The following is a 25,463-nucleotide window of genomic DNA, read 5'->3' as shown; positions in this document are numbered from 1 at the left end:
TTCTCTGTATAAAGGAGTCTGTTTCCATTTTGTTTGTTTATTCTGGTCTTTAGATTCCACATGTAAGTGAAATCATATAGTACTTATCTTTCTCTATGGACTCATTTCACTTAGCATAATACTCTTTAGGTTAGTGATGGCGAACCTTTTGAGCTCGGCGTGTCAGCATTTTGAAAAACCCTAACTTAACTCTGGTGCCGTGTCACATATAGAAATTTTTTGATATTTGCAACCATAGTAAAACACTTATATTTTTGATATTTATTTTATATATTTAAATACCATTTAACAAAGAAAAATCAACCAAAAAAATGAGTTTGCGTGTCACCTCTGACACGGGTGTCATAGGTTCGCCATCACTGCTCTAGGTCATCAATCTTGTCTTGACTGACTTGGAAAGAACCAAGAAAACAATTTGAAGTATTTGATCAGTCAGAAGCTGTCCTTGACTGCTCTGAGTGACTTCTGTCCTCCTCACCTCCTCTGCCTGTGCCCCAGGCTGAATCATCAAATGCCTTACCGTCCATGCTGAGGGGTCCAGACCTCCCGCAGGGGCAGAGGCCGACGATGTCTGTCCCAGATTTGGGAACACAGGTGGCCCCGTTTCTACATGAGTTGTTTTCACACATTGCAAACTGGCACAGCTTGCCTGAGTACAGCCTTGGACATGCACAAAACCAGTTTTCACCATCACTGAGAAGACAAAAATAAATTATTTATTCAATCAGAAAACGATCGATCTTTTACACACATATACACATGCACGCATGCACACACATAAATAAAATTACATCTTGTCTAATAAGTGGAATTGTTCTTTGGCCCTTTCTGGGAAGTGGAACTTTTCTCCTCCTGTTCACTTTCTGTGTTATTTAACTTTTAATTATTTGTAGCTGTGTACTTTGCATCGAAAGCAGATTAGCAGCTTTATAGATCATCTGAAGCCAGGAATTCTATTTTAAGCCACCTATTTTTACTTTTGATGTATCTCATCTCCCATTTCACACTAGGTGCCTTTTCAGAGCTCCATTAAATATGTGTGGCGTTGCCTCAACAAAGTGCTTCAAATATCTATTAAAATAAAACCATCTTAGAGAATTTCAAGCCTGGTGACCAGCGTCATCCACGGAGGACACTGCCCTCCAAGAGTGCCCTTGTGGTAATTTGGAAAGAAAATCTCAGTGGGGAGCTGTGATGACTATACAACTCTCTGGCTGAAAATATGCTTGGTGGCCACAAGTGAGCGTGCCTGGGAGAGCTGCACTCAGAAAAATCCTCCTCTCACCGGGAAGCCTTCTCTGGAGGGAAAGTGGCCGGAAGTCTGCTGTTCTGCCTCCCTGCACCCATCCCCCTTTTAACCAGAGCCTCAGCAGACCCACCCCTCCATCACTCTCAGCGCAGCCAGCTGACAGGAGGGGCAGACCCTGAATCTTATTGTCGATCACAGTGATTAATGCACTGGCTTTTTTTTTTTTTTAATTGGAGTTACTAAACTGGTAGCTTCTGGTGGCATCTGCCTGTCCCAAGGGGAGAGTCTGGCTGAGAGTAAAGAACTAATACCAATGAACACCAGTATAAGAGGCTGGGGGACATAGATAATTAATGATATTACTTGGGCACCAGATCTAGCCATTACTCTGCAGTTATGTGAGCTGATATATTTTAACCCCCTTTTAAATTTTGAACCAATTTAAGTTGGGGTTTTGTCATTTGCTGTTAAATGAATTCCATTTAATATTAATGTCCTTTCCTTCCTTTTTTATCTTTCTTCTCATTATCAAGTCCACACACCTTGCCATATGCGGATCTTTAGGGTTTTATTTTTTCCTGCTTACATCTTATCTTCTAAATATGACTGTGAGCTCTTAAAGGTAGGTGTCAGGTGCATCCCAGAATTAGAAAGCTGGTATATTTTGTCTTTATGACTCAGCCTCCCACGCTAGTTGTAGATTTTGCCCATACCATGGTATTTTCTCTTGTCCTCATCATTCTGGTCTTTTGATGCTTTCCTTATGTATTTTAATCCCCTTAGTCCAAAATAAATTCGCTCCTAGGAAAGTCTCAGGTTTTTTTCATACTAATGAATACCCAACTTTGAAATCTGAAGAGGTTTCCTTTTCCAAATATATATATTGATTTCAGAGAGGAAGGGAGAAGGAGAGAGAGATAGAAACATCAATGATGAGAGAGAATCATTTATTGGCTGCCTCCTGCAGATCCCCGATTGGGGATCGAGCCCGAAACCCGGGCATGTGCCCTTGACTGGAATTGAACCCAGGACCCTTCAGTCTACAGGCTAATGCTCTATCCACTGAGCAAAACCAGCCAGAGAAAAAAATTTGTATGTTTTTGTTAATCCTCACACAAAAATATTTTTTTCCCCATTGATGTTTTAAAAAATATATTTTTATTGATTTTAGAGAGGAAGGGAGAGGCAGAGAGAGATAGAAACATCAATGATGGGAAAGAATCATGTATCAGCTGCCTCCTGCGTGCTCCCCACTGGGGATTGAGCCTGCAACTGGGGCATGTGCCCTGACCAGGAATCGAACTGAGACTTCCTGATTCATAGATTGATGCTCAACCAGAGGCCCACTGGCCAGGCTCCCCGCTCCCCCATTGATTTTTTTGAAAGGGTAGAAGGGAGGGAGGGAGGGTGAGAGAGAGAAACATCAATGTTAAGAGACACATATCAATTAGTTGCCTCCCGCAGGAGCCCCAACTGGGCCTGGGGATCGCTCCTGCAACCCAGGTACATGCCCTTGACTGGGAATTGAACTCACGACCCTTCAGTGATTCTCTCCCATCATTGAGCAACCGGCCAGGGAGAAATATATATTCTTTTATATTAAGTTTCTACGTTAATGGGATGAGGCACCATGGAGAACCTTAATGTATCAGATAGCAGGTAAAGCTAGCTTTGGAGAGCTGTGAGGCTTTGAGACCCTCAGATTTTGCTGACACATAAGGTGGTTCTGTAAGTGATCAGTAATGTACTCATTTTATATCTCTGATGGCAGCTTGCATAGGGCTTTACACGTAGTATACAGATATAGAATCTCATAGGTTTTCAGAGTTGGGAAAGAAAAAAGATTCATGTCACTAAGACGACAATAAAGCACCTTAGACATACGCTTCTGTTTCTGGGCTATAAAACAAAGTTTTGAGGACTGCTGAGCCAAGGCTACTCCTTCTTGCCTGAGAATTGTACTAGTAAAAGTATAACCAGACTGCCTGGCAGGTATAGAGATACCTTCAGGTGTGACTTAAAAGTGTTAGTTAGGAACTTGATGTTGTTGAGGGCCATGGATAAGCCTAATGTAACTTCACTTCCACTCACCTAAGTTGGGGTTGGAAGCTCAGAATTTAGCATCTGTACTTTGGGAAAAAGTCTAAGAGAACAACACTCTTGCAAGCTGCATTCTGGAAGGACCAAATTAGTCTTTTTATAGTAAAGGAGAATGCCACATATGGGAACGTCAATGAATCTAAATATTGACTGATTGAAGTGCTTTAATCATACAGCCCTCACCAGATTTGAGATGCAGGAAAGATGCTTTTATGTTAAAAACCAAGGAAAGCACTAATTTTAATCATGTCCTATTGATAAACCAAGCTTCGTTTCCTTTTTGCTCCCATCAGGTGTTGGGAGAAGTTGGTTGTATAAATTGATGCGGATCTGACTAACTGCGTGCATCTGCACATCCGCAGGCAGCTAGAGCAGAGAGAAAAATAGAAATTCTGTAGAAAACACTCCAAGAAAGGGGAAAATCACCTTCTCTGGCTAACCAAGGGCAAGTGCCCAAAGCCCTTTGGCCCACCGTAGTATTCCACAGCATTATATTAAAAAGAGTCGGATTTAACCAGTAGAGATTTTGTCAGATGATGGTAACTGTACACTTCACTTCAAATTTTACCTTCAAGTCCTGCTGGCGTGGCTCAGTGGTTGAGCATCGGCCTATGAACCAGGACGTCAAGGTTCGATTCCCAGTCGGGGCACATGCCTGGGTTGCATGGGCTCGATCCCCAGTGGGGGGTGTGCAGGAGGCAGCTGATCCATGATTTTCTCCCATCATTGATGTTTCTCTCTCTCTCTCCTCTTCCCTTCCTCTCGGAAACCAATAAAAATGTATATTTAAAAAAAAGAAAGAAAAGGAATGATTAAAACAACAACAAAAAACCCCCCACAACAAACCAGAAAACAAATTGTACCATCAAGTCCGAAAGATTTTCTGGAGTGCCAGATAGTTTACCAATGATTTTAATAAAATATGTTTGCCACCAGCTGTGTAACACCTGGACTTAAAGGTTTCTCCTATTCAGATTTTACCAAAGACCTGTTACTGAATCCCAGTTTCCTCAAAGCTAGCAAGTCAACTGTTTCTGCTGCCACTTAACGCACCTTGATGCCTCGCCACACCCGAAAGCGACTGGCAATGCCAACCAGGACAGAGATGCCCTGAGGTTGAAGAACCTTATGTAACAGTTACTTTTGGAAGCAGTGATTAAACCACGTCACCTTCCTTCACCCAGTTCCCTTTAAATGTTGCCACACTGCCGTGAATTTGTTGGATGCTGTTTAATTAGTTAGGGGAGAATAAAACACTTTTTCATTTGAGAACATTTTAAAAAGATAACCCTTCCCAGACCTATGAACCACACATAAACCTGTTTGCAAACTTTCTCTAGACAAGTCGGAGCACTTTTGTGATTAAAAGTAGGTCTGGCCCTAACTGGTTTGGCTCAGTGGATAGAGCATCGGCCTGCAGACTCAAGGGTCCCAGGTTCGATTCCGGTCAAGGGCATGTACCTTGGTTGCGGGCACATCCCCAGTGGGGAGTTTGCAGGAGGCAGCTGATCCATGTTTCTCTCTCATCGATGTTTCTAACTCTCTATCCCTCTCCCTTCCTCTCTGTAAAAAAATCAATAAAATATATATAAAAAAACAGTAGGTCTGGAAGAGATCCCCAGTTATTGGCGAGGTTTATACCTGAACACTGTATTTAGTATCAATTGCTGTCAACCAATATCTTCTGTGCACCTGCATCACGGACAGAGGCACGTGCCATGGGATATGTGAGACTCATCTTTGCTGTTGGGAGGGGAGACAGCATCCGTTCACGAACTGATCTCTGTAAGATGCAACATGTGCTATGTGGATTTATATGCATATTTCAACAGTGGCGAGGATTTTAAGGGCTTCTTAAAGCTGGTCTCTGGTCTGGTGCCAGAGAGGATGTTCCATGGGGCTTTTCAATGCGGATTCCTGCGCTCCCCTTGCCCTCAGAGATTTTGATTTTGGGGTCAGGACTGAGATTTTGTATTTAATAAATGCCATCAGGTGATCCTGTGGCATAGCCTACTGTGAGTTTAAGCCAGCTTCCCTGAGACAAATTTTCTCACCAGAGTAAAAGCTTGGTGGCCATCGTTACTATCATGCCATTAGTAGGATGCTAGGGCATTATAATTTTCTCTTTTTGGGGCTTCATTTTGACTTTTGTCAGACCTGTTTCTGAAAACACAATACAAAGATTAGAGGGTTTTTATTTTACTAGTGCCAAATATAGCCTATTGCATGTCCCTTATACTTAACAACATGAAGTAGAAAAAAAATTCAGTCATTTAAAAGCTTAGTTAAAAAAATACCAACTATCTAAGTAAACGCAACTATCTGTATAATGGGGCACTGTAACTACAGCATATTCGATTACAAGTCACAATATGGTTAGCATAGCAAATGACTATCATTAAGTTTCTATGGGTATCAAAAATTATCTTCAGAAAAATGGAACTGTTTAAAAAAAATCAAAGGTGTTAGTTAGAAGGATGCCCCCTTATTTACATAACACAGCCAGATGCCTCAAAACCTTCTAGAACTAAAAGGACCTCTGCATGTATTAACTTAAAAAAAAAAAATCACTCTTCCTGCACTCTTTGTAGCTAAGGGATCATTAGCGGATTCAAAGTTGACCACCCACAGTGTCAAGAGAGGGAGCTTCCCAGTAGGAAAGTGTGCAGGATGAATCCTTATGAATAATGTCTGTAGATACTTCTGAAAACTAAAATTGCTATTGGCAGAAATAACCCATCTCTATGTATAGGCGCTTCTATTTATAGAACCACAGCACAGGAGTAGGAAAGAATGCAAATGAGATCCCCAGTAGCCGTGGTTCAAGTGGAACTTCCATTCCTTTTTCATGAATTTCACACCACAGTAAGAGTCTGCTGATTACAAGGCAATACTTGCCTTCTCCCCAGCTTCCCTAAAGCATTAAACTCCTTTCAGATGAACTGTCAGCTGTATGTGCAACCTGGTGCTCCAGCACCACACATAGTCTTTCTTTTTACTAGTAAATATATTTTTATTGATTTCATAGAGGAAGGGAGAGTGAGAAATAGAAACATCAATGATGAGAGAGAATCATTGATTGGCTGTCTCCTGCACGATTTGGGGGATCAAGACCACAACCTGGGCATGTGCCCTGACCGGGAACTGAACTGTGGCCTCCTGGTTCATAGGTCGATGCTCAACCCCTGAGCCACACCTGCCGGGCCAGATAGTCTTTCTTTGTCTCTAAGACAGAGCTGCCCAAATGGAGGTAACTTCTCACAGTAAGGCACCTCATCATATTTGACATTTTTCATTTTTTTTTTCTTTCCTAAAAGTGGCCACAGGTGAAAATAATAGAAAAAAGTGATGCAAAACCAAAATTATCTTGAGGTGGCCTAGAAAAGGAACTTGGAGAACACAGTCCATGTAACATGCCCATGAACAGAGAGCTCAGGGAAAATGTCCTGAGCTCAGAAGCCTGTGTCTTTACATACGATTTTACGTCAGGCAGACACAAAGAAGATGAAAAAGGATAACAGCAATAATAGAAATCATAGCATCACACGTAAAGGAAGGATACATAAAACGAATAATTACAAGCAGTATGAAAACATGTTTGTTTCTTCCTGTTCTAGGATCTGCCCAATTTAATCTCATGGATATTTTAGAAAGAAAACTTGGATTTATGTTATAATCTCTCTCTTTCCTGCTTCCCTCCTTCTCTCTTTTAAAACCATGGTTCACTTTACAAAAAAGCTTTTATTGGCAAAGAAAGATAATCAGAAATTTCCTTTCCAGCAAAGGATGTCTTTTACATTTCCTTTGCCTCGTGGCCCACTAGTCCTTATGGAGTTAAAGCGTTGCTTCTACCAGAGGAGCCTCAGTAAACATCAAACCCCAAATAGGGAGCTAAAATGGCAAAACTGGCTATAATCTAAATAAATGATACCGGCATGATGATGTGCCCGGCAGAGCACTTGGCATTGGTCAGCTGCTCATTATATGTTAGGGAAAGGAGGTTGGCAGAGGTGAAACATACAAGTAGTGAAGTCTGGGTCAGTCCATGGTGGGCTAAGAACAGAATGGAATCTGGTATAAAGAGATGTGGGCTAGGAAAGAAGGATGGGTGGAGGTTACTGATGAGTGGGAAAATATAATGATGAGTTAATAATTGTCAAATAAATATATCATTTCAATGTTTATAATTACCTTCCTCCAATTAAAAAAATCCCAGGGTCTTAAGATTAGACTTTGTGACTAAACAACAACTTAATATTAGATTTTCTTACTCTGTGTTCATTGCAAAATTAGCCAGTCTCCAGTCCTCTGCACTGTAAGGGCAATTTGGGCAGAATCTAATATAACAGAATCAGTAAATGCAGTGCTTATGGAGTTCTCAGATAATTTTCTGTAAAGATAATGTGCCGATTTGAATGCTATTTAAGGCCAGAAGAGTTGGTATAAGCTTTTAAAATGCCATTTTAACTTCTACTAAAAAGAAACAAAAAATTATCTTAAAACATTTGAGCCACTAAAGTGCTGCTTCACCCATTCCCTTGACTTCAGTAACGTTCACATACATACAATTTCTACTCAGCTGTTTCCATAGTGAATTCAACTGTTGTCAGGAATGTGGACACAATGGTGGTGATTGTTCTTTTCTGATATTAAGACCTATTTATAAAATGGCTGTGGAGGAAAACCTATTCCTCACAAGCATAAGAAATAGTAAATAACAACTCCTTAGAAAGATGCACATTGATGAACAAAGGAACATTCTTTGTGAGCATGCTACATGCCTACATTGAATTTGCAACGAGAAATTTAATTTTTTTTTGCTATTTCTCACTTAACTCCACGCCTTCTTTTTCCTCAAATCTTTATGCTCTAAAGAGTTTGGAAAAAACAAGAAATTTATTAAGTTTGATCTTAAACTAAGGTAAGGGTTTCCAGGTAGCAGTAGAGGGGTCGCAAAGGGGGAAAGTGAAAATAGGAGGCTGTCCTGGATTTTCTTCCTCAATAGTGTCCATTTGTCTTCATCCACACCTGCTTTGCTTCGTGTAGTGTGTGTGTAGTTGCACACCAGTGTGTTTCTGAACTAGGGTCATGAAGTTCTGACAGCTCAGGAAATGGCACCAGTGGCTGTCAGTGTGCAGAATTCTAGGAGACACTGCAAAACCACTCTTTGTATAATCCTTCCCCAGGAACGCTGCCACTTGGAAGAAGTTCTTTGGTGTTACTATTGAAAACCTCCCATGTGGATGTCTAAGGAACTGATCAAAAGTCTGCTTCTGCTTTGGAGGTGGGTACACGTGAGTACATGAGGACTACTATTCTAGAACAGTTGGGTAAGTCCACATCTGCCCACTCACAGCCCTCTTAGCAGTGAGACATACATCCAAGCCAAGGACCTGGCCAAGGGGAGCGTCTTCTTGAAGTATGAGCCGGATCCTACGAAACCAGATACCCTGCAGATACCACTATATGGCCTTTCCCCGCCATCCACACAACACAATGGGACACTGCAGTGGTATACTCACTTGTTCAAACTTTTTAGTTTGAACCTGCCACTTAGAACAAGAAGGTGACATCTGGAACTGTCCCAAATCCTCTTATTTAGATTCCATGGCCTGAACAATATAGACCAGAGATTACTGACTGGCAAGATGTTTAATGCCTACCTCTTGAACTACACAAAGGGTAGGCACAGACGCAAGGTTTGGTACACAATTATAAGGAAATATGAAATTTGCCATCTGATGTTTTACGCACTGTACAGAAGTTCATTTCCCTAGTCCCAAACCCAGTTCGGACCTTCAGCTCATGCAGCTTCCTCCATGTACCATATCTGCACATTTATGTTAGTCCAGATAATATTCCCCATTCATTTGGAAAAATGTTGGCAGTAATTATGGCGTTGACGCTTTTATCCTTCTACAAATAGTTGCTCAGATCCTTTCCAGTCTCTAAACCCCAGGTTTCACCCTCACATGAGATGACTTCCCTCCCTACTCTACAGATAGAATTGCAGTTGTCAGCATCAACCCTGGATTTCCCACATCATGTCTTCCTGACTTATTTCTCCATCCTTCTTTTCTTTTACCCCATTTTGGGGTAAAGGATTTTGGGCCAGGAAATAATTATATTATGTATTAGAATTATCATTCTGGGGGAAATGTATTGGAGGGTCACTGAGAGAAATTCTGATATACTTTCCGCTCTTCTTACTCTTGTTGGGAACTTGTGCAGGAAACTCAGTGGTTTCAGCAGCACCTCCTCAGGTGAATTCCCACTGAGAAGGTTCAGCCCATGCTCCAGTTGGCTTCCCAGCTGAACTCAGATGGCCCGGGGGCTGATTCCCAGCAAGTATCAGCAGAATCCCCAAGTGCGGCTTTTCAGTGAGTTCTGAGTCTTTAGGGGGTGGCTTGATGTAGAGTTGCTCATGCCCTCAGTGGGCAAAATCCTCCCAAGTTCAGCAGCCCTGTCGGTGGTTTCTAGTGAGGTCCCTGGAATGCCAGATCACAGCTTCCCAATGAGTTTCATTAGTGGCATTGCTGGCTGCTTCCTAGTTTTTTCATCATCAATGGGGGTAGCTTCCTCTGGACCAGTCCCAGCCTGTGGAACCTCAGTGAACTTTTCTACATCCAATGACCACCCTCTTTCCAAGGTGGTCTAAATGCCAGCTGGTGTGTGTGTGTGTGTGTGTGTGTGTTCCACACTTGTTCCTCCCTTGAGTGCTCTTTCTCAACCATAGAAGTAGGGATTACAACCTACATTCACTATATCTAAATCCTTTAAAGTATTCTTTACCTTTAGAAGTTACTCCTGTTATTAATAACTAGAAGCCTGGTGCATGAAAATTCATGCTCTCGGGGGTAGGATGGGGTGGGGGGGTGTTGGTCCTTCAGCCCGGCCTGCACCCTCTCGCAGTCTGGGACCTCTCAGGGGATGTCCACCTGCCAGCTTAGGCCCGCTCCCTGGGGGATCAGGCCTAGGCTGGCAGTCAGACATCCCTCTTGCAGCTCAGGAGCCCTCGGGGGATGTCCGACTAACAACGTAAGCCGCAGCCAGACATCCTTAGCGCTGCTGAGGAGGCGGGAGAGGCTCCTTGCCACTGCCGCTGCACTTGCAGCCTTCAGCCCGGCTTGTGACTGAGGGGAGCTCCCCCTGTGGAGATTCTGCCCTCTGGTGGTCAGTGTGCATCATAGCGACCAGTTGTTCCGGGTTGTTCCAATGTTAGGGTCAATTTGCATATTACCCTTTTTTAAAAAAAATTATATTTCATTGATTTTTTTACAGAAAGGAAGGGAGAGGGATAGAGAGTTAGAAACATCGATGAGAGAGAAACACTGATCAGCTGCCTCCTGCACACTCCCCACTGGGGGTGTGTCCACAACCAAGGTACATGCCCTTGACTGGAATTGAACCTGGGACCCTTGAGTCCGCAGGCCAATGCTCTATCCACTAAGCCAAACCGGTCAGGGCTTTCATATTACCCTTTTATTATATAGGATTATTTTTTGTTGATTTAAAAATTTTTTATTTTGAAATAATTTCAAAATTATAGAAAAATTTCGAAAAGAATAAAAAAAAAACCTCCCTATTGTCAGCACTCCAATTTATCATTGTCATGTTTTGCCACATTTTTCTCATTCCCTCTTTCTATATATATGAATAAAATTATTATTAAGCCATTTCAGAGAATGTAGCAGATATCGTGCCACTTAAACCCTAAAAACTGTATATTTTCTAAAAACAAATTTTTTTTTCTTATGGTGTAATTTTCAAAATCAGGAAATTTAACATTGCTGTCATATCATTATCTATTCTACAATCCATATTGAAATTTCAATTGTCCCAATAATATCCTGTATTTTAATTTATAGTTGGCATATCTCTTTAGTCTCCTTAATTTGTAATGTTTTCTTTGTCTTTCTTGATATTGACATTTTTGAAGAGCAGAGGATCATTTTGTCAAAGGTCTCTCAATTGGGTTTGCCTGACATTACCTCACAGCAGGATCCAGACTATGTGTTTTTAGTAGGAATCCCACATAAGCGATGTACATCCTTTTCAACATCACAACAGGAGGCCCATTCTGTCTGTGTGTCCCTCTTTTGTCGATGTTAGTGGTGATCACCTGATATGGTGGTGTCGGCCATATTCACTTTGAGGTTACTGATTTCTAATCGACAGCCAGATGAAGAGATACATAGAGCGAGGTCTTGAACAAAGGACCTCTGTCCTTGTCCTCTGTCCTTGTGACCCGGCACAGTGGCACCTGGAAGTGTACTGGCTCCCCAACGTGGAAGCTCCATGAAAAGGTTAGTTAATAACTGTTCATATTAAACTATCCTAAGTTAACCCTGTGGCTTCTGTCTCCTGAGTGTACCCTGAGTTATACACAGAGAAGCAAGCCAGTCGGGGGGAGGTTATTATGGAAATTCAAGTGGAAGTGCAAATAAATGAATGGATGTGGGATATGGAGAGAAGTAATTTGATAGATGTTTAGAGGAAAAATATCTACCTGTTAATTGGTTTCTGGTTTGGACAACTGAGTAGATTTTGATGGCATTCTTGGAACTGAAGAGTACAGATTTGGAAAGTAAAGGGAGAATACGATGAGCTCATTTCTATACATACATTATTTGAAACATCTATGGATATCCTCGTGAATATGTTCAGTGGTATTGAAATAGGTTATGAATATAAAATTCGTAGGTTATGAATTATAAAATTTGAATATAAGAGAATGTATGAATTACAATGCTACTTGGTATTGGGGGAAAGGCAATTGAAGGAAAATAAACTTTGACTCAAATACCAAAAGAATTTAAAGTGCTAGACCAGCTATTTGCCATGTCAATGAAATAAGAAAGGTTGCATTAAAAGTATTTATCCGTTATAATTTTGTTATCACTGCATGGTAAGATATTATGTGTGTGGGCTCATGTATGGCAACGTTCTTTTTAAGCTTACTGAATACATATTGTTATTTTATTTAAGATCTTTCAATATTATATTTATTTCTGTATACCTTTTTAAATTAAGTCTACTGGGGTGACACTGGTTAATAAGATTATATAAGTTTCAAGTGTACATTCTATAAAACATCATCTGTATATTGCCTTGTGTGCTCACCACCCAAAGTCTAATCTCCTTCTGTCACCATATATTAGACCCCCTCTATCCTATTCAACCCCCCACTCTTCTTTAACAAATATATACATTCACGTGCATTCAGGGAGAACTGCCTGAACAGAAAGCATCCAGCTCATTTGAATGCAACTGTTGACAATGACAACGAGGTCAACAATGATGATAATTCATTATAAAATGAAACATCTGGGGTGAGTGCTGACCTGGATAGGATGCCAGGGCAACGGGTGTAAACTGAAACTCTCCAAAGAAAACTGGGGGTGTGCATGGTTGCTCTCCGCTTGGAGTAATATTTCCCCGTAGCCTATTGTTACACTGAACACACTAATTAAGTGTAAAGAATTCCCACCACTTATGGGTGAGTTTGATAATTCTGAAGTATAATGGCTGTGGTTTTATTTTAACTGCTATATTAACTGTAAAAGCATTCTAGGAGGGTTCAGATTCACATCTACTTAGGGCATGAGAGTAGAGTCATATTTTGTATTAAGTATTAAAACTGAGATGCAAAGCTCAGAGAATGGAAAACAACTTTCCTGAAAAAAGGACTGCTGATAATACATCATTGCTTTGCTATCTTTTTTTTTTCTTTCATCTTGAAAGGGATATTTGAGTTTTAAATACAAGAGGTTGAAAGTGGCTTCAGGCTTCTTCAATTATAAGTTTTTTTCAACTTTTTTGCACTGGAAAAGACTAAATCTCTCCATGGAATCAGTTAACGGGAAGTTAAAATGGACCGTGCTATTTCTTTGGAAACCTTGTACAATGGCCAGCCTTCATCAAAAGGTGTTTTCGGCCGGAGGCAAGCTTCTCAGTTCAGTGACCTTATGGACAGCAAAGGACAGTTTAAAAGGCATTTATACCTGTTTAACACTTTTTTTGACACTCTATTAGAGGTGACAATTTTCTTTTACATTAAATGGATAAAAAAAGAAATAGTCAACTTTCCCTGCTGTTTCGATAGTTTCAATTAGTTTCTTTCCCCTCAATTGCTCCATCAGATGGGCTAGATAAGATTTCACTATTTGGGGGGATCATTTTAAGCCTCTTTTCCAGCAGTTTGTTATTTTTACAGCTCCAATGATTCACCATAAAATGCGTCTCCATCTGCAGGAAGCAATTCTAAAATTGCTTCACTCAACAAATCCAAAACTGCTAGGCTCACTATAGCACAGAAATAGACCTGGTTTGGAAAGGGATTACCTATTGGGCTCAGAAAATCTTTTTCTGAGGCAGGTTATGGCATGTAGCAGACCTCTTAACGGCAGAGGTAACTTTTATTTTTATTGAGAATCATTTGAAATTTTGTTTCATTGGTTTTAACTATTTCTTACTTTTTCTTTTATAGAGAGAGAAAGGTGGAGGGGAGAGAGAGAAAGAGAGAGAGAGAGAGAGAGAGAGAGAGAGAGAGAGAGAGAGAGAGAGATGAGAAACATCTATCAGATGTCTCCAGTATGCACCCCCTGACCGGTGGTTGAACCTGAAACCTGGGCATGTGCTCTGACCGGGAATTGAAGCTGTGACCTTTCAGTGCACGGGGCAATGCTCAATCAACTGAGCCACACCCGCCAGGGCTTAACTATTTCTTGATGTTAAAAAAAAGTGTATTTCCTGGTAACTAACCTATATGTGTAAGTTATTAGTTGTTACAAACTCTCCAATCCATTTCACACTGAATTAAAATGTTCTTTGCAGCTTAAAATTGTATTTAAATAGGCGCATACTTAAATTCCTTTTTCTCAGAATGTATTAAATCTTAAAATTGAATTCATTTCGAAATTCATTTCATGTAATCCCTACCTCCTCCACCCACCACGCCTCACCACCTTCCATGGCATATAGACACAAAATATTAGCCTTCAGCATGGAGAAGTTCTTTCTATTTCTCACATAATAGAGTTAAACTTTGGCATAGATTTTTATCTAGACGAAAGTGTAAAATGGGTTAGAAAGTCTTGATTTATTGTAGTTATTTTAAATCTGAAGTAAAACAAATACGAAAAGTGCAGGTCAGGAGATACAGTTGTTTGCTAGTTGGATCCCACGTGGAAGCTACTGTTATCCTTGGGACCTAGAGAGGTTAATTATTCTACAGGATTTTTAAAGACAGAATACAATTTATCTTAATCCCATGTCAACATTCTCCTGAAACTGACTTAGCCTTTCACTCTAGAAAGAAGAGACACATTAGAACTTTTAAGAATGTCCTATTGTGCTGCAGGAGAGGGCAACTGGGGCATCTTTGAGCTGAGTGGTCAGAAGGAAATTCTCAGTGGGATTAATAAGTGAACAGAAATATAAAAAAATAGAAATTAGTCTAGCTAAAGAGTTGGGAGTGTTTCAAACAGTGAACAACATATAAGAAGATATGAGAGAAAGCTGACATGCCGCAGGACTTGAAAGCAACCATTTCGCTTACAGTTCAGAAAAGGGGAGGGGATTTGAAAAACCAGGCAGAGGCTAGATCATGCAAGTATGTCTCTGATTTTATATAAAAATATTCCAACATTAACTTAAACTAATTAGTGTTAAATATCTGTATGATTCCAGAAACATGTAATGTTATATAAGTTGCAACATAGCATATTTTCAAAATGATAAACTATTTAGGAATTTGGTAATAGGGTGATAAGGAGATGATGAAGTGTTAAAGAAGTTAGTTTCTGCTTTGAATTTTTTTTAGTCCTTTATTTTTATAGATGTCTTATAATACTTCTATCCATATACTGACCTTTTATTCTGACTGCTACCTTAACTGCCTATCACATATTTTCGGGAGATGACTATAAATTATGAAAAGTTGAAAGTTCCCCCAAAAGTGTTCAATCAAATGCTATAAAATTGAGTGTTGACATTTTCCAAAAGTTCAGAAAGTGCAATAGCAATAGTTTCAGAGTGTTGAATATTACCATGGAAGAAAACTGTACCTGAGAAAATTAAATATGAGGATAGAAGGTGAAGAAACTTTTATATTTGTCATAAAAGGTTGTTTTCTTTTTGCTAATGGATATAATTAAGCACTTAATTACTTATATTGTCCTTCAAATCAGACATGGGGGGTGGGCAGGTAGGTCAGGATATTGTCTGGCTCATTGTTTGCAATAAAATGCAAACTGTCAACCTAGAAACAAATTGATAGAATATGAGCCCACTAGTGAGATAGCATTTGAGGCATAAGGTTGAATTAGATATTAATCTAAGCTTCAAATATGTAAATACACTACCTTGTTCTAAGGAAATGTTAGTGCAGTTTATTTATGTTAAGGAAAGAGTATAATAAGAATATATCCAGACTTTAAGTGACCCAAACTTAAAGGACCTTAAATAAAAAGGAAATAATTGTTGACTTCTGTGAAAGAACAGGGATGTTGAGCATAAATATTTGAAAATATGTTCTATTTAACATTTAGATAACATCTTTTCCCACAATCTTAATGATTTCATTTGCTTCGGTTGTTATTCAAATCAACTAAAAGTGTATCAAGCTACTATAATATGAATTATATTATAGTATTAGTTATTATCTATAATAATAAAAGTGTAATATGCAAATCGACCAAACAACTGAACAGCAGAACGACTGTCCAGACAACCTTCCGGATGAAAATGCTATGACACGTACTGGAGCCTGGCCAGCCAAGGTGGGTGCAATGTGATTGGTCAGGGGGCCTGCCATCCACCGGCCAGCAAGGCAATCAATCAGGGGGCTCCGCAATTGCCCCAAAGAGGGAGGCCCAGGCCACCCTCTGTGGGGCGATTATCGGGGGGTTCTGTGGAACTGGAGAACCAGGGGCATGTGGCGGTGAATGTCAGCAGCCAGGCCAAGGCGGGTGCGGGAGGGGGGCGGGGCCGGGAGGCAGCCAGGGCTACCCTTGCACGAATTTTGTGCATTGGACCTCTAGTATAATATAAAACAGAGGAATAATAATTGAATAAGCATTTAGGTTTTAGGAGATGTAAAAAAATCATTTAATTTAACATCTGCTTTATTTTAGAGATGAAGGAACTGAGAACTTTAGCACAGCTAGTTAGAAGCAGAGCTGGAACCAGAAATAAATCCCTTCTGAATAAAAGGAATAACTTTAGCTGGTTAACCTGTCCCAGTTATTCTATATACCTGCCTACTTTATGGATTTTATGGATGACTCTAAGGCTAGTGTTGGGTTTTACCTATTCGGTTCTTTTTTTTTTTTTTTTAAATATATTTTATTGATTTTTTTCAGAGAGGAAGGGAGAGGGATAGAGAATTAGGGACATTGATGAGAGAGAAACATCGATCAGCCGCCTCCTGCACACCCCGCACTGGGGCTGTGCCCACAACCAAGGTACATGCCCTTGACCGGAATCGAACCTGGGACCCTTCAGTCCGCAGGCCGATGCTCTATCCACTGAGCCAAACCGGTTAGGGCACCTATTCGGTTCTTAATCCACCTGGCATCTTTCAGTAAGGTTCATCTACCAATCAACAAAGTAAACTAATTTCTTCTTGCTCTTACACACTTTTCAACCTCATACTCTGCTACCTTAAATCAAACACTGAATTCTTCCTTCAATGATGTATTGAGCCCTCTGTAGTTCCTAGCATACTCTTCCCCTAAATCTTCCTCTTCTTCACATGAATAATTGTTATTTAATTTTCAGGAAGAAGATCAATTGCCTTTTTTTTGTTTCGTTTTTCCAGAAAGCTTCCCACAAACTTGATAGGTCTGTTGGGAATGGCATCTCTTGCACATAGTCTTTCGCTCCCACTTGGCTGCATAAGAGCAGGCTTTGGCCCTGAAACACTTCCTTACAAAGAGATAGAGAGCCCACACAGCCTGTGCTGGGTCTATCACCCTGTGTGGGAATACCCTGTTCCACCTTCAACGAATGCTCTTTTGTTCTGTCTAAGCATGTATGTCAAAGGCCTTAGTCATGCTTTGAGTTTCAGTATTTCAGACTCCATGGGGAGGAGTTGGGGTCCTGCTGCAGCACAGAGAGGTTTGTGTAGGCCATGGCCCTGCATCAGCTGCTGGGATAGGAAGAGAGGGACTTGCTTCCATGAGAGACGAATGCACATTATTGGGGCTGACCTTGCTGTCCCTTCCACAGAAGAGTAAAGAGAGAGTAAGTGAAGCTTTGTTCCACTGAGTACTCGACTGTGCTTAAAGTATTACAAAGAGTATTACCTATGTCTCCTTTTTTCGCCCCCGCCCTTGACAATCCCCTGGCCTCCCCTACCCCGCAGTGTCTTATGTCCATTGGTTATGCTTATATGCATGCATACAAGTCCTTTGGTTGATCTCTTACCCACCCCCCTCCTGCCCTCCCACCCTCCCTGGCCTTCCTGCTGTAGTTTGACAGTCTGTTCAAGGCAGCTCTGCCTCTGTATCTATTTTTGTTCAAAAGTTTATAATGGTCTTTATTATCCAGAAATGAGTGAGATCATGTGATATTTTTCCTTCATTGACTGGCTTATTTCACTTAGCATAATGCTATGAGCTATCCTTGATTTCAGTCCAGTGATGCTGCTTTTGGACTTCTATCCTCCAGAACTATGAAGGAACACACTTTTAAGGAACATACTTAAAAGGAACACACACTTTTGTTTTAAATCACCAAGTTGGTGGTAATTTCTTACAGTATCTGTAGGAAACTAATACAAGGTCCAATTGTTTCTGCACTGGGTCAAATGGCACAGGTAAAACAACAACAACGACGACAGATTAGGGCATTGGCCTTGACCTTGAAAAGTTAGGGAGAGGGTCTGTACAATAGTTTGGCTGTAGCAAGAAGGTGTATTCATTTTCCAGTGACAAATAAGAAGCCAGCAGAGGTTTCAAAGTAGGGGATTGACACCATCATCTTTGTTTCTGAGGAAGATCTGGACTTAAGGACACTAATGAGATTGTCTTTCTGATAAGAATTTGAACTATGGCAGTGGCAGCAGTACCAAGGAGTATAGGTTTGAATTTAAGAGACTTTTCTGAAATGGAATTGAAAATATTTAGTAATTACATAATTTTGAGCCATATTACCATTCTTGAGTCAACTTCTTGTCCTTAATAGTAATTTCTGCTTAGATTTTTGGGCTTTCCCTATCTAAGTCATAGCAGTTCTTCCAAAAAAAAAAAAAAGAGCATTTTTTGGAAAAAATTTATCAGAGATAAATATTATTTTAAAAATGTGATTAATTTAAACAATCTTTTCCCACATTGTTGATAGTGTTTTTTTGAAGTGTAAATCCATTAAAAATGAATCAAAATAGAAATTTACACCATACACAACTTCCATCAAGTAAATATTTCTAATAGAATGATTTAATTTTAGGTGACCTCAAATGCCATTTGAATGACGAATCAAGTTATTGTTAATAGACATAACTATACTTTCAAGTGTTAAAAATCCCAGAGAAAAATATAAGATTAAATAAATAGCATTCTAACTATGCATCGATGAAATCATTTTGTTAATAATCAAATAAGCTAGTCAGACTAGGAAGTAATGAGTTTTTAATGCATCTTTCTGAAGAATAAATGCAATTCTTGTTCAAATGAAGTGAATAACCATGAAGTCAATACCAGGCTGCTCTGTATTAGTAATAATTGCTTTATAAAAGGTTAATAAATGTCAAGTAAAACCAGCTATGACCTGTCTAAAGGTTAAGCTGAAAACAGCTGAAATGAAAAAAGAAAGCACAGATGATTACATTTATTGACTGACACTGACACTTTAGAGAATAGGCAATTCTGGAATGATTAATTGATAATTAAATTGGAAACTAGCATCTTTAACCTCTAAACATGAAGATAATTTAAGAGTCTTGGCAGACTCAGACTGCCTACTAATGGATTTCCCTTCCCCCTGTTTTCTAAGGATCAACAAAATCAGTGGCTAGTTTTATTTCCAAATATCTCGATAACATGTGTTGAGTTAGCAGAGAAGATATCCACAAGTAGAGTCCCACAGCACAGGGTGGGGTGGAGTCCCAAACGTCACTCTCTTCTCTAACATCCAACAGGGGTTCCAATCATGTTGGGAATAGTGCAAACACTCAGGTTAGGATACAAGAACTTGCTGATATGATCTTGCCTTCTCTTGCGTTCTCTCTCACCACTCCTTCACAAACATATGCTTCAGCTAGTAAACTACGTGCAGTTCCTCCAAATACTCCATGCTTTTGCTTACACCCAGAACACCATGTCCCTTCTTCAACTGAAAAGCTAATTCCTATTTATGCGTCAGGATCCACTCGTGTCATCTCTTCTGGGAAGCATTCCCTGATCCCTCCAGGTGGGGTTCCTTTATCACAGGATTGAACAGTATGTTCACATTTTAGCTTTACTCATTCCCCTCCCTTGCTCAACCGTACAGTCCTCAAGGACACAGGACGACTCATACTCTCAGTATGTAGCAGAGTGTCTGGCCCATATCAGGTGCTCAATAAATGCCTGTTGAACAAATACATGAATTTCTTAGGGGGTAAAGAGAGAATATTTAACACAGAAGGCTAGTGGAGCAGCCTTTCTGTTAATTTTGGCTGAAACCTAAATTTTATAGGGTGATATCATGAGAATGTTTTAAAAAAGAGCACCATTTATTTCCAGTTGATGTGAGCCTTTCCTCTTCCTTAGTGCAATAATCGGGAAATAATCAGATGCAGCTATGTAGTTTGCTTTGAACCTTCCCTGTGAAATCAACTGTTTTCATCTGTCGCTCCCTTCTAGCATGGCTATTTGAAAAATTCATAATGATTTTTTAATGACACGGAACAGCCTGCAGGGGTCACCCATGTTCCTTTTTTCTTTTTATTTATTTATTTATTTCTTAGCACAGAATAACAGCATTAACCAATACATTAGTCTTTCCTAGATGTAAATGTTTGGTATATTAAAAGATCCAGTTTTTGTTGGTACCCTGCTGTGCAATGCCTTTGCTTTTTGTAATGAGCTTTATTATCTCTCAGAAAATAAGTATAATGGGAGGTGGTCCATGAGAAATCAAATTACATGCAATTTCTCTTACTAGCAAGCAAGAACATTCCACTTTTTGCATAGCACACAGCTTTCTCATACGTTCAGGGCTCAGGCAGATCCTAAGGATGTGCAAGTGCATAACAGAGACCAGAGAGGTCCCAAGCAACCTACGTTTCCTTGGCTGAGAGACCGGCACATGGGTGCAGAGGAGATGTCAGAGAACCTGGTGGGACTTTAAAAGCAGGGGGAAGAGTTGAAAATGACCTCAGTGTTTAATAGTTTTTCCAGCTCACACACAGAACCTTCAGCAGAAAAGGGAAGCCTTGCTGGCTTGAGGTGTTGGAGAACAATCACTGTGCAATCTTTTACTGGATGCTAAACTATTTAAGTAGAGGGGTGACCACTAGGAAGGCAAGCTTAAAAATAAAACCAAGGCAAATAATAATTGAATGCAGATATTTGTGGCTGCACATTTTGGGGGAGGTAAACTTCATAAATTTATTCTGCCGAACCGGTTTGGCTCAGTGGATAGAGCGTTGGCCTGCGGACTAAAGGGTCCCGGGTTCGATTCCGGTCAAGGGCATGTACCTGGGTTGCAGGCACATCCCCAGTAGGAGATGTGCAGAAGGCAGCTGATCGATGTCTCTCTCATCGATGTTTCTAACTCTCTATCTCTCTCCCTTCCTCTCTGTAAAAAATCAATAAAATATATTAAAAAAAAGAATATGCATTTTAAAAAAATAAATTTATTCTAGACAAGTTTACCAAACAAACAAAGAAAACGAAATAACAACCCTCAGGAGGGAAATACGCAGAATCCAGAGTTGCTACACTATCTAAAAAAGGCCAATATTAAAAAAAATATGAGGCATGCAAAGAAATAAGAAAGTGGGACACATTTTTAGGGAGAAAGTCGTGAATAAAAACTGAGAGTCCCTGGACATTGGATTTAGCATGCAGAGAGTTAAAAAAAGCCATTATAAATACGGTCAAAGAACTAAAGAAAATGATGTTTAAAGAATTAAGGGAAAATATGATGACAGTCATTCAGTGAATAGAAAATCAAATAAAGAGATGGAAATTATTTTATTTTTAAAAAGGGAACCAAATGGAAATTCTGTAATTGAAAAGTGAAATGACTAAAATGAAAAATTTACTAGAGAGGCTCAACAGCAAGCTTGAGATGACAAAAGAATGAATCAGCTTAAAGATAAATAAATGGACATTATTCAAACAGAAGAATAGAGAAAAAGTGTTGGAAGTAAAATTAACCCAATCTCAAAGACACGTGGGATAATATACATCAAAAAGACATGTGTAATGAGTCTTAGGAGAACAAATAGAGAAAGAATAAGAATATTTGAAGAAAAAATTGCTAAAAACCATCCAAATTTTATGAAAAACATTAATTTACAAATCCAAGAAGCTCAATGAATCTCAAGTAAAATGATCTACACTTAGACACACAATAATCAAACTTTTGAAAGCCAAAGCCTCAAAGAAAAAAAACTTGAAAGTAGCAAGAGAAAAATAACTCATCAGATACAAGGCAACAACTTATGCTTAATAAGCTGCCTTATTATTAGAGACAATGGAGGCCAGAGGGCACTGTAATAAGATATTCACATTGCTCAAAAGAAAGTGTCAATCAAGAATTCTACCCAAAGACATTTAAATGGTACACTAAGAAACATTTATTTATCATAAAAGAAGGCATTAAAGGATAGATAGAGGAATAGCTCATCTAGTGAGGGTGGGAGTATATGGGCAAAGATGTATATTGCTTGGAGAGGTTTGGTGGTAGAAATATGTGTGTTCTCTCCTGATTGCTTTTATTAGGGTAATCAGCTAAGCATTAGCAGGGGAGGGGTGCTAGATATCTGAGGAGAAAGGAGGCATGTGAAATGTGACCTAGGAAAAGGGAAAAGTGAGTAGAGTTGGGGAATGTGGTAGGGTTTTGGAGTGGCACTACGGATCTATTGGAAGTTAGTGATCATGAATTTAAAGTTCAACCCTTAATCATGTGTTTTTCTCAAGCCCAGGTCATCTACACAGGTGCAGTGGAGGAGAAAAAAAAAGGCAGGAGATTTGAGATTAAATAAAGGGAATACACTGATTGAGGATGGATTCTGCCCTGACTGTGGAAAAAACAAAACAAAACATTAGGGGTATCAAGGTCATTGTGTTGGATATCCAGGGTGTAGGAGGAGGAACATGAGCACAAGTATAGAAGTAGACATAAGTACAGAATAAGTAAAGTAAGGAGTTAAACCTGCCCGATGTGGTAGACATGTAATGGGAAATTTGTGAGACTAAAATGGGTTGGAAAATATAGATTCAAATGACACAAATATTTTCTCAACTTTGTTGACCCTCTGATTTATCTATCTAATAACTGCTGGTGTTAGTAAAGTTGGGGTTAGCAGTCAAGGCAGCGGTCTGCCACAGCAAGCGGAGTTCAATCATGGAAGCCAGCAGGCTGAGGAAGTGAGTTCCATCTTCTCCCAGTCTATGTGTAAGCAGAAGACCTCTCCATGGCCCTCAAGGCCGGCCTCTCCCCTTTGCATAGTCACTTTCAGCCTACCGAGGCTGCAATGCTCCTTGATGTCTAAATGGTTCCCTCCCTCAACTCCTTTAAGTCTTGTGCAAGTGACATGTCTCAGTCTTCTCCATCTCCTCAGGCCTAACCTGACCGTATTAAAAACAGAAAACTCTCCTCTTGCTACCCTGCCCCTTGAAAGCACTCCTCATCCACTGTGCCTGGCTTTTTTGTGGTTACATCCTTCTAACATTCTCAAGTATCTATAAATTTAGTATGTTTATTGTCTTTTCCCAGCCACTAGAATGTGAGCTCCATTAAGGTAGGGAGCTTTTATCTGCTCTGTTCAGCACTTAGAACAGTACCCGGGGCCCTGGCCACCCCCAGTAAATGTTGATGGAATACATGTGGAGGTGTCCTGCCATGTAGCAATAGCCGCCAGCTGGGATAGATCAGGGACAATGCTTCTAATTTAGTCTCACTCACTGACCATGTGACAAGGATACATAAAAGACCGCAGGACCTAAAATATTCTGGAAAGGTGGGATTAGACAAACATTTTTATTCATAACCCCAAATATCATCCTTATATTATTATTTTTTAAAAATATATTTTTATTGATTTCAGTGAGGAAGGTACAGGGAGAGAGAGATAGAAACATCAATGATGAGAGGGAGTCATTGATCAGCTGCCTCCTGCACGTCCCCTACTGGGGATAGAGCCTGCAACCTGGGGATGTGCTCTTGACTGGAATAGAACCCGGGACCCTTCAGTCTGCAGGCTGACACTTTATCCACTGAGCCAAACCAGCTAGGGGCTCATCGTCATATTATATATACAACTCCCTTCCCCCCTAGTTTACTCCAATATGAAGATCACTAGACTATAATTGATCCACTCTTATTAACTGTTTATTTTTCTATGGCTTTAAAAATGAATGTCTTTAATATATGAAAGAATCCTACTTATAATTATGGTAGCTGGGCATGGGCCTGCATCATTTAGAATTTAGACCTTTGCTTGCCTGGATGGGGCTCTGTGTCTCAATTGTCCTCACTTCATGGTCTGGGAACTGTAAATAATGTGTCTCCTCCTCTTTACCTTTTCCATTTTCTCTGAATGATTTCTTGACATGTACTGTTTCCAGTAACTCAGCCTGATATATTTATTTCCCATATTCATCATAATAATCCTAATAGATTCTCATTTGGACTTACTCAACAATTTTTTCTACCTTCACACTCTACTGACTCTTGTTACTGACTTAGCAACTGACTATCCAGCAATAGGATCTATGCCAACTAATTTCTAAGACCAGCAATTTTAACATGTGGTTCAATATTGCTGGAAGCGTACACACCCAGCCTAGGAAAGGAGTATCAGACCTTGGACTTTTTATCTTAGAAAAAAAAAAATAGGAAGTCTTTTAAAATTGATTCAATGGTATGGAACACGGTGACCTTCCAAACCACCCTCTGGAATGGATTAAACTAGGCAGATGGCGATTCTCCCTTTTGCAATTCTTGCGAAAGGACCTGAGAAATGTCTTCACGAGGCTATGGAAGCTTAATAAGCCCCTGCCATTGAAGCTACAAATATTTTGTATTTGTGATTCTGAATGAATTTTTTAGAAGTCTCCTCAAATTACAAATGCTCTGGAGCCTCACAAAACCTAGATCTACCACTGGAACGAAAGCTCAGGCCTGCCCACAGCTGGTGAGAAGTGTGGTTTTATGTGTACCAAACCAGGCAAACTGGAAAGGCCTCTTTTGCAAACGTGGTAAAATACACCTAAAGTTGATCACTTTAACCATTTTAAAGCATACAGCTCAGTGGCATTTAGTACATTCACAGTGTTGTGCAACCATCGCTATAATTTGATACTAGAGAATTTTTATCCCCCCCAAAGAAAACACCATACCCATTAAGCACTCACTCCTCGTTTCCATTGTCTCCTGCCCTTGAAATCACCAATCCACCTTCTACTTCAATGGAATTGCCTGGTCTGGATGTTTCATAAAAATGGAGTCATACCATATGTGGCCTTTGTGTCTGTGTCTGCCTTCCTTCCCTTAGCATAATGATTTTAAGGTTTATTTATGCTGTAGCATCTGTCAGTGTTTTATCTCTTTTCATGTTGAAAGGCCTATTAAATAAAAGGTAGTTTTAGAGAGGATATAGCCAACCAAGAGAATTCCAAGAGTAAAATTCTACAGAAGGACTCAAATACTTTGGGCAGAAATTTTCATGTTACTGTATCGCGCTTAATTCTCTAACCCAGTGGACTAGAATTCACCTGTCTGTTCTAGTCTTTGCACTGATTTCAATCAAATGATCTGGACTATCTCCTAAACTTGCCTTGGCTCATATCTAATCTGCTCAGGAATAATCCTGGTGCCAGCTGCCTGTCCTACCTCCACCCACTTTGTCTAATGCCAGTTATTGCTCTTTTTACCAGGGTCAGCATCCAGATTGCCC

At 39.9% G+C, this 25,463-nt stretch overlaps 1 protein-coding gene across 1 annotated transcript in view; it reads right to left on the bottom strand.

Annotated features, from left to right (window-relative positions):
- The window catches only part of EYS (eyes shut homolog), a 1,266,634-nt gene that overhangs the window by 108,622 nt on the left and 1,132,549 nt on the right, over positions 1 to 25,463 (bottom strand). The window contains 1 exon segment of the mRNA XM_059702239.1: positions 521 to 693. Coding sequence (XP_059558222.1) covers positions 521 to 693 — 173 coding nt within the window.

This window comes from Myotis daubentonii, chromosome 6, assembly GCF_963259705.1.
Source record: "Myotis daubentonii chromosome 6, mMyoDau2.1, whole genome shotgun sequence".
Taxonomy (NCBI): domain Eukaryota; kingdom Metazoa; phylum Chordata; class Mammalia; order Chiroptera; family Vespertilionidae; genus Myotis; species Myotis daubentonii.
Note: the sequence above shows the minus strand (reverse complement) of the source record. Positions and strands in the feature narration are given on the sequence as shown.